This window comes from Leucoraja erinacea, chromosome 3, assembly GCF_028641065.1.
Source record: "Leucoraja erinacea ecotype New England chromosome 3, Leri_hhj_1, whole genome shotgun sequence".
Taxonomy (NCBI): Eukaryota; Metazoa; Chordata; class Chondrichthyes; order Rajiformes; family Rajidae; genus Leucoraja; species Leucoraja erinaceus.
Genome location: NC_073379.1, coordinates 93569747 through 93587114, shown reverse-complemented (window position 1 = coordinate 93587114; position 17368 = coordinate 93569747). Strand labels below are relative to the sequence as shown.

General features: G+C 46.8%; 1 protein-coding gene across 1 annotated transcript in view; it reads left to right on the top strand.

The window, feature by feature from the left end:
- Window positions 1-17368, top strand: part of LOC129695840 (calcium/calmodulin-dependent protein kinase type IV-like) — a 108123-nt gene that overhangs the window by 31820 nt on the left and 58935 nt on the right. Inside the window, exon 4 of the mRNA XM_055633210.1 lies at window positions 3485-3567. Coding sequence (XP_055489185.1) covers window positions 3485-3567 — 83 coding nt within the window. The remainder of the gene's footprint in view (window positions 1-3484; window positions 3568-17368) is intronic.

Sequence of the window (17368 nt, the reverse complement as noted above, 5' to 3'; positions counted from 1 at the left end):
TGACTTTTTGGCTTCATAAGCTTTAGATTAGTTGGCTTTTCGGTTTCATTTCCGTTCGGTTATTTGGCTTTTACTTCTTTGCTTCGGCTTCTCGTCCTTCGACGCCACGCCCGGGTACCATTGCCGAAGGTAAGATTCGAGCACACCTCAGCAAAGATCATAGCTCGTGAGCTTCCCCGAGCACTGGAGTTGAAAACAAAATCCCAATAGTATCTTCCCAATTGCAATACCAATTGACCCTATGGGGGGTAACGTCACTCGCAGCGCGAGCAAGAAGCCAGCTTTTTTGTTTCCAAAGTCTTTTCAGATTCTTGAAGATTTTCATTAATAACTGGAGAAATAAACATGAATTTTTCAGATAAGGCGAATTAGGACTCCAGGGGAAAATCTCTATCGGGATATGTAAAAATTTTAACATTAGCACGTCTTTTTTTTCGAGAAGATGCACGCGCACACACACACACACTTTTAAAAGTATATCGATTTGATATATATGGATATGGATATGATATAGATAAATATCATAAAATACGAGTGATCCACGTCTTGTGGAACAAACTGCACACAACCTTTCAATCATTATAACTCATGTTGTCAATCACCCATATTTATTACCGGTCTTTTGTATTTAAGGTGCATTATTAATTTCATTTTTATTTTATTCTGAACCCTTTCTACCCACGCTAAATCTCTATTAGGTTAAGCTGTCACTGTATGTCCTAAGGTTCTCTTTTTTGCCTTATTTTGCTCCATGTGTTAAGAACATAGAAAACATAGAAAATAGGTGCAGGAGTAGGCCATGCGGCCCTTCGAGCCTGCGCCGCCATTCAATATGATCATGGCTGATCATCCAACTCGGTATCCTGTACCTGCCTTCTCACCATACCCCCTGATACCTTTAGCCACAAGGGCCACATCTAACTCCCTCTTAAATATAGCCAATGAACTGGCCTCAACTACCTTCTGTGGCAGAGAATTCCAGAGATTCACCACTCTCTGTGTGAAAAATGTTTTTCTTATCTCAGTCCTAAAAGATTTCCCCCTTATCCTTAAACTGTGACCCTTTGTTCTGAACTTCCCCAACATCGGGAACAATTTTCCTGCTTCTAGCCTGTCGAATCCCTTAAGAATTTTGTAAGTTTCTATAAGATCCCCCCTCAATCTTCTAAATTCTAGCGAGTATAAGCCAAGTCTATCCAGTATTTCTTCATATGAAAGTCCTGACATCCCAGGAATCAGTCTGGTGAACTTTCTCTGTACTCTCTCTATGGCAAGAATGTCTTTCCTCAGATTAGGAGACCAAAACTGTATGCAATACTCCAGGTGTGGTCTCACCAAGACCCTGCACTACTGCAGCAGAACCTCCCTGCTCCTATACTCAAATCATTTTGCTATGAATGCTAACATACCATTCGCTTTCTTCACTGCCTGCTGCACCTGAATGCCTACTTTCAATGACTGGTGTACCATGACACCCAGATCTCGTTGCATCTCCCCTTTTCCTAATCGGCCAACATTCAGATAATAGTCTACTTTCCTGTTTTTGCCACCAGTGGATAACCTCACATTTATCCACATTATACTGCATCTGCCATGCATTTGCCCACTCACCCAGCCTATCCAAGTCATCTTGCAGCCTCCTAGCATCCTCACAGCTATCACTGCCCCCAGCTTTGTGTCATCCGCAAACTTGGAGATGTTGCATTCAATTCCCTCGTCCAAATCATTAATATATATTGTAAATAGCTCCCAGCACTGAGCCTTGCTAACCCACTAATCACTGCCTGCCATTGTGAAAAGGACCCGTTTACTCCTACTCTTTGCTTCCTGTCTGCGAGCCAGTTCTCTATCCACATCAATACTGAACCCCCAATACCGTGTGCTTTAAGTTTGTATACTAATCTCTTATGTGGGACCTTGTCGAAGTCCAGATATAACACATCCACTGGTTCTCCCTTATCCACTCTACTAGTTACATCCTCGAAAAATTCTATAAGGCTCTAAAACATAGAACAGTACAGTAGAGGAACAGGCATTTTGGCCCAAAATGTCTGTGGCAAATAAAGCACTAACTCAATGTAATCTCACCTGCCTGCACATGATCCATATCTCACAATTACAGTGGCGCAGTGATAGTGTTGCTGCCTTACAACACCAGAGAGCTGGGTTCAACCATCACTGTGGGTACTGTCTGAATGGAGTTTGTACGTTTTCCCACATGGATTGTCTCTTGGGTAGATATAGATTTGCATCCTAAGACTGTCAATGCTGTTTAGAGTCCTGTCAATAATCATATATTTTCCACCTTGTAGTTAACCCAAAATGAAACGCCTTATACTTGTATTAATTGGACACCATTTGTTATTTCTCCAACTGCTCTTTATCCTACTATATATTTGACAACCTTCTTCACTGTCTACAACTCCAAAGTTCTTTGCCATGTGACACACCACTGGTCACAAATGACCAGTCAAAGAAATAGCCCTCCACCACTGTGATCAAGTCAGTTTTGAATCCAGTCCACCAAGATGGATCCACCTACCATCAGGGACCTTATCAAATGCCTTACAAAAGTCCATGAGGACAACATCTATGTTCCATCAATCACTTGTGTCACTTCCTCAGAAGTGTGTAAATCTATGCTAATATTAATTAGTTGTGATTTCAGCCTCGATATGCTGCTCAACTATCCTTTCAACATGCCAGGTTCATTCCCCAAAACCAACTATTTCACTGTCACTTTTGTTGCGGTTTGCAGTATATTTTTTAAAACATCTCTCAAAAGCATTTTACAAATTCTGCTCTATGAACGTCCCTGTTAATATTGCAGTATTTGAAAACGGAGCCATGATGAATGTAAGGTAAAATCTAACTAGAAGTAATCATTCAACGTATTTCCTTTCTTCAAGTACAATATCACACTTGAGATATACTCAGCGGAGTACATCTTTTTTTTAATTCCATATTTTCATGTTAATTTTAACATCTGTTGTAATTTTTCCCTCCTTGCTATTTTATGGCTTTTGTTAGCTGTTTTGACATCTTTATGGTGTTTATGAAGGCTACCCATTATATTTCCATGTGCAAAGAATGTCAAGTACAAATAAAAGCAAAGCCATTCATTATATGCAGTACCCATTGTATTTTGGGTTCTATTGTTATAATTGAACATAAATACTGAACCTGTTATCAGTTTAATTGATATATGTTACCTAAAAAAAATTGTAAAATTCTCAAACTCAGGGACTGGTGAAATAAATAGTACAGATATTTAAGGAGACAAACATATGGGGGGGATGAAACAAGGAGATGAGCAGAGCTTCAAATGGAACATAAACATGTTATGGACTAGCTGGGTTGAATGATCTTTTCTACGCCATGTATCTTATGTAATCCTATTTCAATTGCTTATTAAAGGAGTAGTAAAAAAAAATCTATAATAATTGTAATTAATATTTTTGACACAAATTAATTATTTTTATAGATTAGACTGAAAGAGATCTTTGAGACTCCATTAGAGATTAACTTGGTCCTCGAGCTGGTCACAGGAGGAGAACTATTTGACAGGTCTGTGATTGGTGTATATTGGCATTGAAAAACTGCAGTTTGAGTCTCATTTCACTTTTATCTCTCAGGATTTGGTATACTTTTTATGAAATTTATCTCTTTTACACTTACCAACTTCCTAATAATACAGTTAATAGTTTATCTATCTTTGCATGTAAATGTACATTAATGCAATTGATAAATAGAAATCCATGTTACTTGTAGTGAATCTGAGGATGTGGTTTTTATATCAGTCGAAATACTAACAGTAATGGAAATATGTTTTGAGAGATTATTATAGGAAGTGGGAAATGTCGTAAGTATTCACCATAAAATGTTTACTGTATACTTGTTAAGTTCCTGTGAAAATCAAAATCTTGACCTAGAAATTCAGTGGTGTAGTACAGCTTTGTGAGTTATGCAATGGAGTTTTGGTGAAAACACCATTGCTTCATTGCGCACTGAGGCCACGTCCAGATTTTTCTTTACATAAGTGCAGTAAGATCTAAAAGTTGGAATGCAAACAGGGGGCTCAGGACCACTGCTAAGAAGCGGAGGTGCCCATCATCTTACTGCAATGCAAATAAAGGTGGAGTCCACCCCCATCTTCTTAAGCTTGTCTTTCAGAATCAGGGGTTGGATGGTGTTGAACGCACTTGAGAAGTCGAAGAACATAGTCAGTCTGAAGAAGGGTTTCGGCCCGAAACGTCGCCTATTTCCTTCGCTCCATAGATGCTGCTGCACCCGCTGAGTTTCTCCAGCATTTTTGTGTACCATCCTCACATAGCCACCTGGTTCATCCAAAAAGAAGTAGATACGGTGCAGCATGTAGAGGACTGAGTCATCCACCCCAATGTTGTCCTGATATGCAAACTGTAGTGGGTGCTCGACGTGGTCTCAGGAGACGAATGAGTAGCCGCTCCATTGGCTTCATGATATGGGATGTGAGGGCCACCGGTCTGTGGTCGTTGTTCTTGGTTGGTCCGCCCTGCTTTGGGAACCAGCACGAGACATGATGTTTTCCACAGACCTGGCACCCTCCGTGACTGGAGGCTCAGGTTGAAAATGGTCTGGAGAGGCTCCGCCAGCTGAGCCGCACAGTCTATCAGTAGCCTGGGACATACACCATCAGGGCCAGCTGCTTTACCAGGGCACACGCAGCCTCCTCAGCTCAGCTTGCACCTCGTCCGCCGTGAAGAACAGTTAAGCGGTTGTGGGACGGCTTAGGAGGTGCTGCAGATGTGGTGTTAGGGGGCTGCCTCGTGGAGGTGATGGCGGGGGAGAGGCTGCACCAGTGGAGGTGGGAGGGGATACCAGATCAAACCTGTTATAGAACTCATTGGCCTTATCTACGTCTCCTGACGGCAGGCTTCTCTTCTACTTGAAGTCAATATGGTCTTCATTCCTCTCCACACCTCTTTGATGTTGTTGTGCTGCGGTTTCCTCTCCAGCTTCCTTTTATAGTCCCTTTTTGCCTGCTTCATGCTCCTTTTCAGGTGGTGCTGTACCCTCTTGATCTTTTCCCGATCACCAACCTTGAAAGCCTCCTTTTTTTCGTTTAGGAGGCTCTTGATGTTGCTTGTAATCCAAGGTTTGCTATTGGGAAAGCAACAAACAGTTCTTACTGGCACAACAACATCCCTACAGACGTTGATGTAGTCATCCTGTCGATGTCCATACTGCTGCTGAATTCCTGTGGCTCCATCAGTATGTCCCAGTCTGTGCATTGAAAGCCGGCCCTCAGTGATTCACTGGTCTCTGGTGTCCACTTTCTGAAGGACCGGGTGGTTGCAGGCTGACTCAGTACACAGGGTTTGTAAGAAGGCCTTAGATAAACCAGGTTGTGATCTGAGTTGCCAAGCGGTGGAAAGGCTAAGACACTATAGGCCTCCTTGACATTGACATAGCACAAGTCCAGAGTCTTATTGTGCCTTGTGGGACAGTCAACATACTGTGAGAAGCCCGACAAGTGGGGGCCGATGTTCACATGACTGAAGTCTCCTGATAAGGCAATGAGAACGTCCGGGTGTCGGGTCTGTAATCTCACCTCAGTCTATTGGAAGACGTCACACGCGACTACAGGCTCGGCTCGAGGAGGAATATAAACAATAATGGTGACGATGTGGGAGAACTCCCTCAGTACATAATAAGGTCTCAGTCCAACGCAGTATACGGTTATTCATATACACTCTTCATTACATGTCTTAAACAAAAAACTAATTTCTGGAGGAACTCAGCAGTTAGACAGCATCTATGGAGGCAGAGAAATGGTTGACATTTTGAGTTGAGACCCTGTAGCAGGACTGAGGGTATAGAGGGAAGATGGCCAAAATAAAGAGGTGAGAGCTGGTGGATTATAGGTTGAGGAGGCAGATGATGGGCAGATGGGTGATGGCTTGGGAGAGGTTGTATCGGGAGACAGCAGGTAGGTAGAAACGAACGAGGAGAATAAAAGGAGTCAGATGGAACCAAATGCGGGAAGGAAAGGGTTAGGTAGAAGCGAGAAGATAATAAATGGAGGCAAAAAAGGCACAAATGCTGGTGTCGGATGAAATGGAGTAAGTGCAGGCTCAGGGAAGTTGCGAACGTGAAGTACAACACCTTGTATTCTGCTTGGGGTAGTCTACGAACTAATTGAATATACAATGGAGGTTCCATTTCCTAGTAACCTGCACTCCATGTGTTCTTTTCTCTCTGCTTCTGATCCACCCAGGTTCTCTCACTTAACTTTTCCTTTCTGGTTTTCAATTTCTTGTTCTTTCATATCCCTGTCCCGCTAGTCGTCTAATCTCAGAGTACTGTGTGGTTCCAGTGAAGCCCAATGGTAATTTGAGGAACAGCATCTTGTCTTTTTGTTGAGCACATTACGACTTTCTGGAATCAACTGATTTCAGTAATCGAAGATCATAATCACTGCTTGTAATCTTTTTTCAGGCAGTTGATATCCATGATATTTCTGTTGCAGCCCTTTCTGTTGCATGCTCTGTACTGTGCACCTGCAGAAGTTAGAGAGAGTCCTCCTTGACAAACCGACTCTGCGTAATCTTCCCAGGAAGTATAGGCGCTGATGTGCTTTCTTTAGAATTGCATCAGTGTTCTCGGATCAGGAGAGATCTTCAGAGATGTGCACGCCCATGAATTTGAAGCTCTTGACCCTTTCCACCATCGACCCGTTGATATAAACGGGACTGTGGGTCCCTATCCTACCTCTTCCAAATCCACAATCAGTTCCTTGGTTTTGCTGGTGTTAAGGGCCAGGTTATTGTGCTGACACCATTTGGTCAGTCGGCCAATCTCTCTCCTATACTCTGACTCATCTCCATCAGTGATACGTCCCACAACAGTGGTGTCGTCACAGAACTTGATGATGGTGTTCGCGCTATTACCAGCTACGCAGTCATGAGTATAGAGTGAGTACAGCAGGGGCCTGAGCACGCAGCCTTGAGGTGCTCCCGTGCTGATTGTTATCGAGACTGACACCTTTCCATCAATTCGAACAGTCTGTGGTCTGTGGATGAGGAAGTCGAGGATCCAATTACAGAGGGATGCGCAGAGACCCAGTTCTGCGAGTTTGGTAACCAGCTTGGAGCGGATGATTGTATTAAATGCCGAGCTGTAATCAATGAATAACAGCCTGACATATAGTTTTTGTTGTCCAAGTGATCCAGTGGAAAGCCAGCGAGATCGCATCCAACGTTGATCTGTTGTGGCAGTAGGCGAACTGCAGTGGGTCCAGTTTTTTGTCGAGGCAGAGAGGAGAGAGAGAGGCAGAGAGGAGAGTGGGAGGCAGAGAGGAACGATCGCACTTTATAATGCACCGCCGACCCATTCTGACAGTCGCCGCCGAACAACCTCCCCATTGCACCCTTCTTCACGGCGGCTCTGTGATGTCTCGGCTCTGACCATTCGAGGGACCTACCCGGTAATAACACTAAGAGCAGCTACGGGCCGCCGCGCTCCTCGAATCGACTGGACGCCTAACGGACACACACTCCGTCCTGCGTTGAGCTTGCTGCGGGACGGATAAAATCTCGTGGCCGGCGGGCCATAGTTTGGAACCACTGTCCTAGACGAAGAGCTTCCTGCTGCCGTGACCCAGCAGCTCGTGAAGGCCGACCTGGTCGTCGAGGAAGAGGCCTTTCCACTTGATGTACAGGTCCTTGTCGTGATCCTCCAGGAAGGAGAGCTTCTGGGTATAGTAGGCCACTGCCAGCACATTACCGAGCGAGACGTTTTTAAATCCCACCGTCTGACGGATATCATCGTATTTGGGGATATTGATGCCGGCTGGGATGCCGCTGCCAGTGAAAGTGATCACGTCGAGGGAGGTGAAGTCGGGCTTGAGGAATTGGTCCTTCTTAAAGGGCTGGGGCCAGGGTAGCTGGGGCAGCAGCTGCTCAGCAGAGGCCACTAGCCGGGTTTACCTGGCACTCATGTCCTTGTTCACCAGCGCCTCAAACCCTTCAAACTGGAGCCATAGGAGGTCACGGTAACTTTCAATGAAGCCGATGTAACTATCAACGATGGGCCCCTCGTTCCAAATCCAGTGCTTGGAGCCCTCCTTGTTTGCGCGGAGCCGAGCGTGCGGGGCCGAACGGATCCCAGCAGGGCTGAGCGGGTTGGAGTGCTAGAGGGGGGTGGGGGTACAGAGGGAGAGGGAGCTGAGGGGGGTAGAGAAGGGGAGGGGCAGAGAGGGAGGGGTTAGAGAGAGGTGGGTAGAGAGAGGGATGTAGAGTCGGGGCAGGGAGGGTAGAGATGGAGAGGGCGAGGGATCCCAGATGGGCCGAGCTGGTCGGAATGTCGGAATTCCCTCGCGCCCGCAGCGTGTGAATGTATTGTGATGTCCGTCGGCATTTTTTCCTTCAAAATTAGAACATTGAAAACTTTAATATTTTGAAGCTGTTTTTAAAAAGTTAATAACGTTAAATATAGGTTGAAATGCGACGGGAAGATATGTATCATGTCAGCTGAGAAAATGTGAATAGCATGTGTGAAAATGGGAAGGCTGTGGCCAAGCATTTGGAAGAAGATACAAGTTAAGGAGATTAAAAGAAAGCCAACACAACCCTGGTTCACACAGACATTTAGAATGTCAAGAACAAAGGGAAGAGTTTTAGTATAATAGAAATAAAAGCCAAACCTCCTTAAAACTTCCAGCTGAGAACCTGGTTTTGGATACCTGTTTTAAAATAGTTTATATTTAAATTTGCTTGTTTCTCTACATTCTCAGCCAGCAAAGTATTAAGATAATAATGTCCTATACAGTGAATTGACATTAAAACCGTATTCTTTTCCTCTGGGTATAGTTTTCTCCAAAATTTAAGGATTGTCAAGTAAACAAAGGCAAGGACATTTAAGATACAATGAGTAACTTTTTGGTTAAGTATGCAAACCTGGTGATACCCTAATAGCTACCGGATCAAGGGAGAATGAGCATGTTAATGGATTTCACTGAGTTCTGAGAAAAATGAACTACTTTTCAAGACAGTTTCCAAATTAATAGTTTTGCTCAGTTTATTCTGTTGTTGCCTCAGTGGAAAGATTACGTGATTGCAGTCGAGCCATCCGCACTGTACAGATACATGATAAAGGGAATAATGTTTAGTGCAAGTGTAAAGTCCAATTAAAGATAGTCCAAGGGTCTCCAGTGAGGTAGATAGTAGCCCAGGATCGCTCTCTACATGTTGATGGTATGGTTCAGTTGCCTGTTAACAGCTGGGAAGAAACTATGACCTGTCGCTAGATGTGAATGTAACGAAATGGGGCAATAAATTAATGGTGGAGCTTACTTAGTCAGGATCCTTTTCAATTACATTTTGAGATTGTGTAAACTTTGGTGAAGATGCATGAAATGCTTTGAGAGGCTAGTTATAGAATGCATTGAATCCAGTCTACCAAGCAGCCTTGACCAACTGCAGTTCGCCTACCACCACAACAGGTCCATGGACAATGCCATCTTCCTGGCACTACACTCATCCCTGATCAAATCCTAGAAATGGCTATTCAATTAAATAAATCTAAATTTGAGACTGCTTCTCTGGAGAATAAAATAAAATAAATGCATTTCGTTGTCTCTGTACTGTACACTGACAATGACAATTAAAATTGAATCTGAATCTGAATCTGAATCTGAAAGTTAAAGTTTCAAACCAGTGAGTTGGATGTTGATAGATATGAAGAGCCTGAGAACATTTGGGTTATGTGGGTTATGGAAAGAAGAAAGGAAAATGTCAGAGATGGACTGGAGGACAGAGGAACAGTACAGAGTGATGCAGAGACATGGAAGCATGGCGCCGCATTTTAAAAAGTTGGAGTGCTCTGCCTTCCACTTTATGATAAAGACACAATCTACCCTGCAGGACAATTGGGTAGTAATTTATGATTTTATAAGAGCTGTCCAGAGTTGCACTGTTGCTATATTATCAAAACTACCCCATCCCCAGCTCCATCCCACCTGCAAATAATCTAACACTATTGAAGGACTGCAGGTGCAATTAAATGATCTGAGGAAAGACATTATTGGCATAGAGAAGGTACAGAGAAGGTTCACCAGACTGATTCCTGAGATGTCAGGACTTTCACGAAGAAAGACTGGATAGACTCGGCTTGTACTCGCTAGAATCTAGAAGATTGAGGGGGGAATCTTATAGAAACTTACAAAATTCTTAAGGGGTTCGACAGGCTAGATGCAGGAAGATTGTTCCCGATGTTGGGGAAGGGGGTCACAGTTTAAGGATAAGGGGGAAGTCTTTTAGGACCGAGATGAGAAAAACATTTTTCACACAGAGAGTGGTGAATCTCTGGAATTCTCTGCCACAGAAGGTAGTTGAGGCCAGTTCAATTTTTTGAAGCAGTCTGTGGTCCATGCCTGCTTCAAAAAATCCATCATTGTACCGGTACCAAAAAATGGCTCCCCAGCCTGTGTGAATGACCACCGTCCGGTGGCCCTCACCTCGGTAGTCATGAAATGCTTTGAGAGGCTGCTGAAGAAACACATCTGCGCCTTCCTCCCTCGCAACATGGACCCATTACAATTTGCATACCGTCCGAGCAGATCCGGTTTTGCACACCGCTCTCTCTAATCTTGACAGCCAGAAGGGGGGGGCTACGTGAGGATGCTGTTCATAGACTTCACAGGGCTCTCGCTTAACTTTTTTTCCCTGTTGCCAGCCGGGCAACCTTGGCAGCTTTTTAGGTTGCCAAATGACAGCTTAGGTGGTCATTTAAGACGGTTTGCATGACGCGTGCGATAATGTGCTCGGACGAAGTGCGTAGTTACCAGTCGGAATTATACTCAATGAAGCATTCACATATTATTTCTGCTTCAAATAAAGTCACAAACTAAACATATTCACCAATCAAGAAATGATATATCCCACAATGACATGCAGCAAAATTATAATACAGTATCTCAACTCTTTTTACACATTGCAATGAATGCAATTTCTATTAGTTCTTTCCACTTCCAAACTAAAATGTGGTTGGAACTGAAATATCTCCTGACCAAATTTGTGATGTATATGATCGACAGTAGAAGTAAAACCTGGATACACGTATGGTTGTGAATGTTGCTCATTAAATAACTACAGTACAGATACTCCATATTAAGAGCATTGATTTGCTTTTAAAATGAATTCTGTAATGATGTGTCAACGGCAGCAGTGACAATCGAACACTGCGGTTTTAATGTTTCACGTGTTCACAATATAATTAATCCATCTTTACGGACTAAAATAAACATCTCCAGCACAATAGGGTCAGGGGGAGGGGTGTGTGTGTGTGTGAATCAGTGTGGGGTGGATAGATGGCGGGGGTGGGGGGTTAGAAGGCAGTCGGGGCAGAATGGATGGATTGAGGCAGGTGAATTAGTACGTGTTGGTTGGAGTAGGTAAAATTGTGAGGGGAGAGCACAGGGAATGTCAGTGGTGTTGAATGGGGGGGTTCAGTACGGGATGGATGGGGGTAGACAAAAGTGCAGGAGAAACTCAGCGGGTGAGGCAGCATCTATGGAGCGAAGGAAATAAGCAACGTTTCGGGTCGAGACCCGTCTTCAGACTGTTTCCCCCATTTTTCTTGAATGGGAGGATCAGTACAGGATGGAAGTGGGGGTGGGATTAGCACAGGATGAATGGGGGGAGATGGGTCAGTACAGTGTGGATTGGAGGGTCTGTGCAGGATGAATGGGGGTCACTACAGGATGAATGAGGGGAAGGTGCAGGGTAAATGGAGGGTGGGTCAGTACGGGATGAATGCATGGATTAGTACAGGATGGATGGGGGATCAGTACAGGATGGATGGAGGTGAAGTGCAGGATGGATGGGAAGGGGGGTAAGTACAGGATGAATTGGGGGACCAGTGTAGGATGGATGGGGGGGTGGCAGGAGAATCAATGCGAGGTGGATAGGGTGATCAGTGCAGGATGAATAGATGGGGGAGGGGGGTAGATGGGGATGGGAGCACAGGGGATGTCATTGAGGACTCAATAGAGGTGGGAATGGGGATGAGTGCAGGATGGAGAGGAGGGGTCCCAAGATAAGGTGGGGGGGGTGGAGGGGGCGTACAAGGAGAAGAGAGAGGAGAGAGAGAGAGAGAGGGGGGGGGGGGGGGAGGGCGAGGTGTGGAGGAAGGAAGGTCAGCGCTCCTCGGACAACATCGTCCCGCTGCCTTGGCCGTTGGGATTTCCTCGCCACCGCCTCCCTCCCACGCCAGCCAACAGCAAGGAGCGGGGCCGAGCCGTGCAGCTCAAACATCCTATAGCTATAGGATCTATGGTGCAGCTGCTTCAGAAGATTCAGATTCAGAAGGGTCCCACACAGCGGCAGCAGATTCAGCGACAATTTTAATTGTCATCACTGATAGCCGTGTACTGTACAGAGCCAACGAAATGCGCTTTCAAAAGCATCTCCCTTGAAGAGCGACATAGCAAAGGGGGAGGCCTCGGCATGCGGGAAGTTTGTTTTAAAAACGCCCGGGGGGGGGGGGGGGGGAGGGGGGGGGGGGGGTGATTGGCAGTCACCGAGGTACGTTGTTTAGTAGAGTGACAGCCACCGGAAAGAAGCTGTTCCTCGACCTGCTGGTTCGGCAACGGAGAGACCTGTAGCGCCTCCCGGATGGTAGGAGGGTAAACAGTCCATGGATGGGGTGAGAGCAGTCCTTGGCGATGCTGAGCGCCCTCCGCAGACAGCGTTTGCTTTGGACAGCCTCAATGGAGGGGAGCGTGGAACCGGTGATGCGTTGGGCAATTTTCACCACCCTCTGCAGTGCCTTCCGGTCGGAGACACTGGAAGTTGCCATACCCTACTGTGTGCAGTTGGTAAGGATGCTCTCGATGGTGCAGCAGGTAGTCAAGATAGGAGGGAATTCATCGGATTTGAGGAGACAGATGGCCCCAGGGTTCTCCTCAGTCTCCTCAGGAACCTGTACACACATTAGTGTGGCTAGGTTCAGCTCCAACTGATGAGCCTTCTTGATCAGAGTAGAGGTATTGTGGGTCCAAGAGAGGTCATCGGAGATGTTGACTCCCAGGAACCTGAAGCTAGAAACACGTTCCACCTCCGTCCCGTTAATGATCTACTCTGGTGTGTGGATGGGGGTGTGCGTGCCACCTCTGGACTTCCTGAAGTTCAGAAGGGTCGGAGCGAATGAAGGGTCCCGCACAGCGGCAACAGCGGCCGGGACAGCGGCTCCAACTCCTCCTCACTGATAGCGGCCACTGCTTGCAAACCCGCTAACGGCGCTTTCAAAACAAACCCTCCCGCACGCTGAGGCAGGGAGGAGGGAGGAAGGGGGAGGCCTCGGCGTGCGGGAGAGTCTGTTTTGAAAACGCCGTTAGCGGTTTTGCAAGCAGCGGCCCTTATCAGGGTGGGTGGGTGCGGGAGGAGGAGGAGATGGAGCCACTGTCGCGGCCACTGCTGCTGCTGTTCGGGGCCCGTCATTTGCTCCGACTCTTCGTCACCACGCACCTAGTATCTTTGCCCCGCAATACAGCCGTCGCCGACACGAAACGTCGCGTTCCTTTTCTCCAAAGATGCTGCCTGACCCGCGGAGTTACTCCAATTTTTTGTGTCTATCTTCGGTATAAACCAAGTTGCCAAGCCGGGCAACATGACTCGCCGTTTAGGTTGCCCGGCGGCACTTTGGGTGGTCAGTGGCACCCGGGCAACCGCTAATTTCAAGCCCTGCTTCAGTTCAGCCTTCAACACGATAGTCCCCACCAGACTGGCCGAGAAGCTACTGGAATTAGGGCTCAACACCCTCCTGTGTGCCTGGGCCCTGGAATATCTCACCGCCAGGCACCAGGTAGTCAAGATAGGAGGGAATACATTGAAGTCCGTCACCCTGAGCACAGGATCGCCCCAGGGTTGCGTCCTCAGCCCCCTATTGTACTACTTGTACACACATTACTGTGTGGCTAGGTTCAGCTCCAACTCAATAATCAAGTTTGCTGAAGACACTGTGGTGGTGAGCCTGATCTCAGACAACGATGAGAAGGCCTACCAGGAGGAGGTGGCTGATCTGGCACTCTGGTGTCAGGATAACAGCCTCCTCTTGAACATCAAAAAAAACTAAGGAGCTGATCATGGATTTAGGAGGGCACATCGTCCAAGGACGTACACACCATTGAGGATAAATGGGAATACTGTGGATAGGGTGAGCTGTTTTAAATACCTGGGAGTCCACATCTCTGAGGATATGACATGGACATCACACGCCGCAGCACCCGTGAGTAAGGCAAGGCAGTGCCTTTACTACCTCAGGCAATTGAGGAAATTCAGAGTGTCTCCGAGGATCCTCCAGTTCTTCTACTCAGCGGTTGTGGAAAGCATCTTGTCCGGAAATATCACAATCTGGTTTGGGAATTGCTCTGCCCAGGACAAGAAGCCTTTGCAGAGAGTAGTGCGTTTGGCCGAACGCACTAGGGGAACTTCGCTTGCCCCCCTGCAGGAACTATACATCAGGAGGTACAACTCCAGAGCCAATGAAATCATGGGAGATTTCCTGACCTTCCTCCCCTGCAACGGACTGTTCCAGCTGCTACGGTCAGGCAAACGCCTCCGTTGCCATGCTGTGAGAACGGAGAGGTTGAGAAGGAGTTTCTTCCCAGAGGCCATTAGGACTGTAAACTCCTATCTCACCAGGGACTAACTTTACTGTACCACACTACTGCTATATGGAAAAGAATATGTGATTCTGTTACATTCTGTTTGTAGTTTGTTTGGTTGTCTGTTTGTTTGTCTTTTTGCACAAATTTCATGAGCATTGCCACTTTTCATTTCACTGCACATCTCGTATGTGTATGTGACGAATAAACTTGACTTGACTTGACTTGACTTCATTGGCTATATTTAAGAGGGAGTTAGATGTGGTCCTTGTGGCTAAGTGGATCTGGGGGTATGGAGAGAAGGCAGGTACGGGATACTGAGTTGGATGATCAGCCATGATCATATTGAATGGCGGTGCAGGCTCGAAGGGCCGAATGGCCTACTCCTGCACCTATTTTCTATGTTTCTATGATACCGTAAGATAAAGGATGGTGGTTGCTGCTGGAATGGAGTGTAGCTGCTGCTGGCGCCGACGATGGCGGCCACGGTGTACTGCTCCTTGCATTTTTGTGTGTGTTTGTTCATTTGTGTCATCTGCTAAAACCCTACAAAGATTACTTTCACGAGAGAGGTACTCATAAACATCGGACATACGGTACCTCCAAACATCGTTCCGGATTTCTCTCACTCGCTGGATTATTTGGACATACTCGTCGCTACGTTCAAGGTCTTGAGACGGAGGAGGATCCGTGGGAAGCGCCCTGGAGCACTCACCCCACTCCGGCGACGAGGATCACGCACACCACTCCTGAGCATATTCCTGGCAAACGTACGTTCTGTCAGGAACAAAGTGGACAAACTGCAACTCCTGCATCGGACACACAAGGACTTCTCTCGGGCTGCCGCCCTGTGTTTCACCGAGACCTGCCTGGCTTTGTGAGTCGACCCCGGACAGCGCGCTGCAACTGGCTGGCTTCCAACCTCACAGAGCGGATCACAAAGTGGAGACAGCAGGGAATCAAGAGGCGGTGGAATATGCTTCTATACCAACCAGGACTGGTCAGCTTCATCACGGTACTGTCAAATTCTTGCTCTCCAAACCTAGAATCCCTCTTCATAAACTGCAAACCCTTCTACTCTCCGAGGAAATTTAACTCCTTTATTATCGCTGGAGTTTACATTCCCCCCCAAGCCTGCGTACGTGAGGCGCAAATGCAACTCGCTGACCAGGTAATGAGGATAGAGAGTGACATCCCGGTCTCCATGGTCATTGTTTTGGGGGACTTTAACAAAACTAACCTCAGCCGTGACCTTCCAAAGTACAGACTTCATGTTACCTGCCCCACCAGAGGGGAGAGAACACTCGATCACTGTTATACAGCAATTAAGAACACATATCGCTCTGTTCCCCGGGCGGGTCTGGGTCTCTCTGATCATTGCATAGTTTACCTTATTCCGACCTACAGGCAGAAACTAAAAGCTGCTAAGCCTGTGGTCAGAACAACGAAGAGGTGGACAAATGAGGGCATTGAGAACCTACAATCCTGCTTTGACTACACGGATTGGAAAGTGTTCAGGGAAGCAACCACAGCCTCGATGAGTGTACCGACACTGTATCATCATATGTCTGCTTTTGCGAGGACAGTTGCATTCAAACTAAGACCCGAACATGGTGCAAGAACAACAAGCCCTGGTTCACTGCAGAACTCAGACAGCTCCGACGGTCTAAAGAGGAGATTAGATTAGATTCCTTTATTTGTAATTCAGACCTTTCAGTCTGAACAAAATTTTGTTGCCTGCAGTCATACATATAATAATAAATAACAGAACACACAATAAACACAAATTAACATCCACCACAGTGAGTTCACTAGGCACCTCCTCACTGTGATGGAGGCAAAAGTCTTAAAGTCACTGTCTTTTCCCTCCTCATTCTCCCTCTGCGCTGAGGTGATCCAGGCCTCCAATGTTGTTACCCCACCGGGCGATGGTAATTCAGTCCCGCGGCACAAATGTGCTCCGCGAACGGGCCGGTTCAAGCTCCGCGGCCCGGGGTGGTCGAAGCTGCCGAAGATGCCGCCCTCCAGTCCAGCGGATGCAGCTGTTGCCACGGGAGCTCCATAAAAACAGGTCACCAACCTGTGACCTGCGAGCTCCCGACGATGTCGTCCACTGGCCCGCGCGGCCGAGCCCCGGATTCAGGTCGCAGCCGCCGGGACGCCGCCTCAGCCCCGTGCCGGGTCGCTGCCACCGGAGCGACCCAACAGGAGCGGGGATGCAGACCTCTACAGGCAGGCCAAGTACAAGCTGAGAAGAGGAATCAAAGCTGCCAAGAAAGGTACTCTGAGAAGTTGTGGAGTAAGTTCTCAGCTAGTGACTCTTCTTCAGTTTGGAAGGGATTTCAAGAAATTACCAGCTACAAGAGGAAAGCCCCCCGCTCGTTGGACAATCGTCAGCCGACCAACGACCTTATAGAAACTTACAAAATTCTTAAGGGGTTGGACAGGCTAGATGCAGGAAGATTGCTCCCGATGTTGGGGAAGTCCAGGATAAGGGGTCACAGCTTAAGGATAAGGGGGAAATCCTTTAAAACCGAGATGAGAAGAACTTTTTTCACCCAGAGAGTGGTGAATCTCTGGAACTCTCTGCCGCAGAGGGTAGTCGAGGCCAGTTCATTGGCTATATTTAAGAGGGAGTTAGATGTGGCCCTTGTGGCTAAGGGAATCAGAGGGTATGGAGAGAAGGCAGGTACGGGATACTGAGTTGGATGATCAGCCATG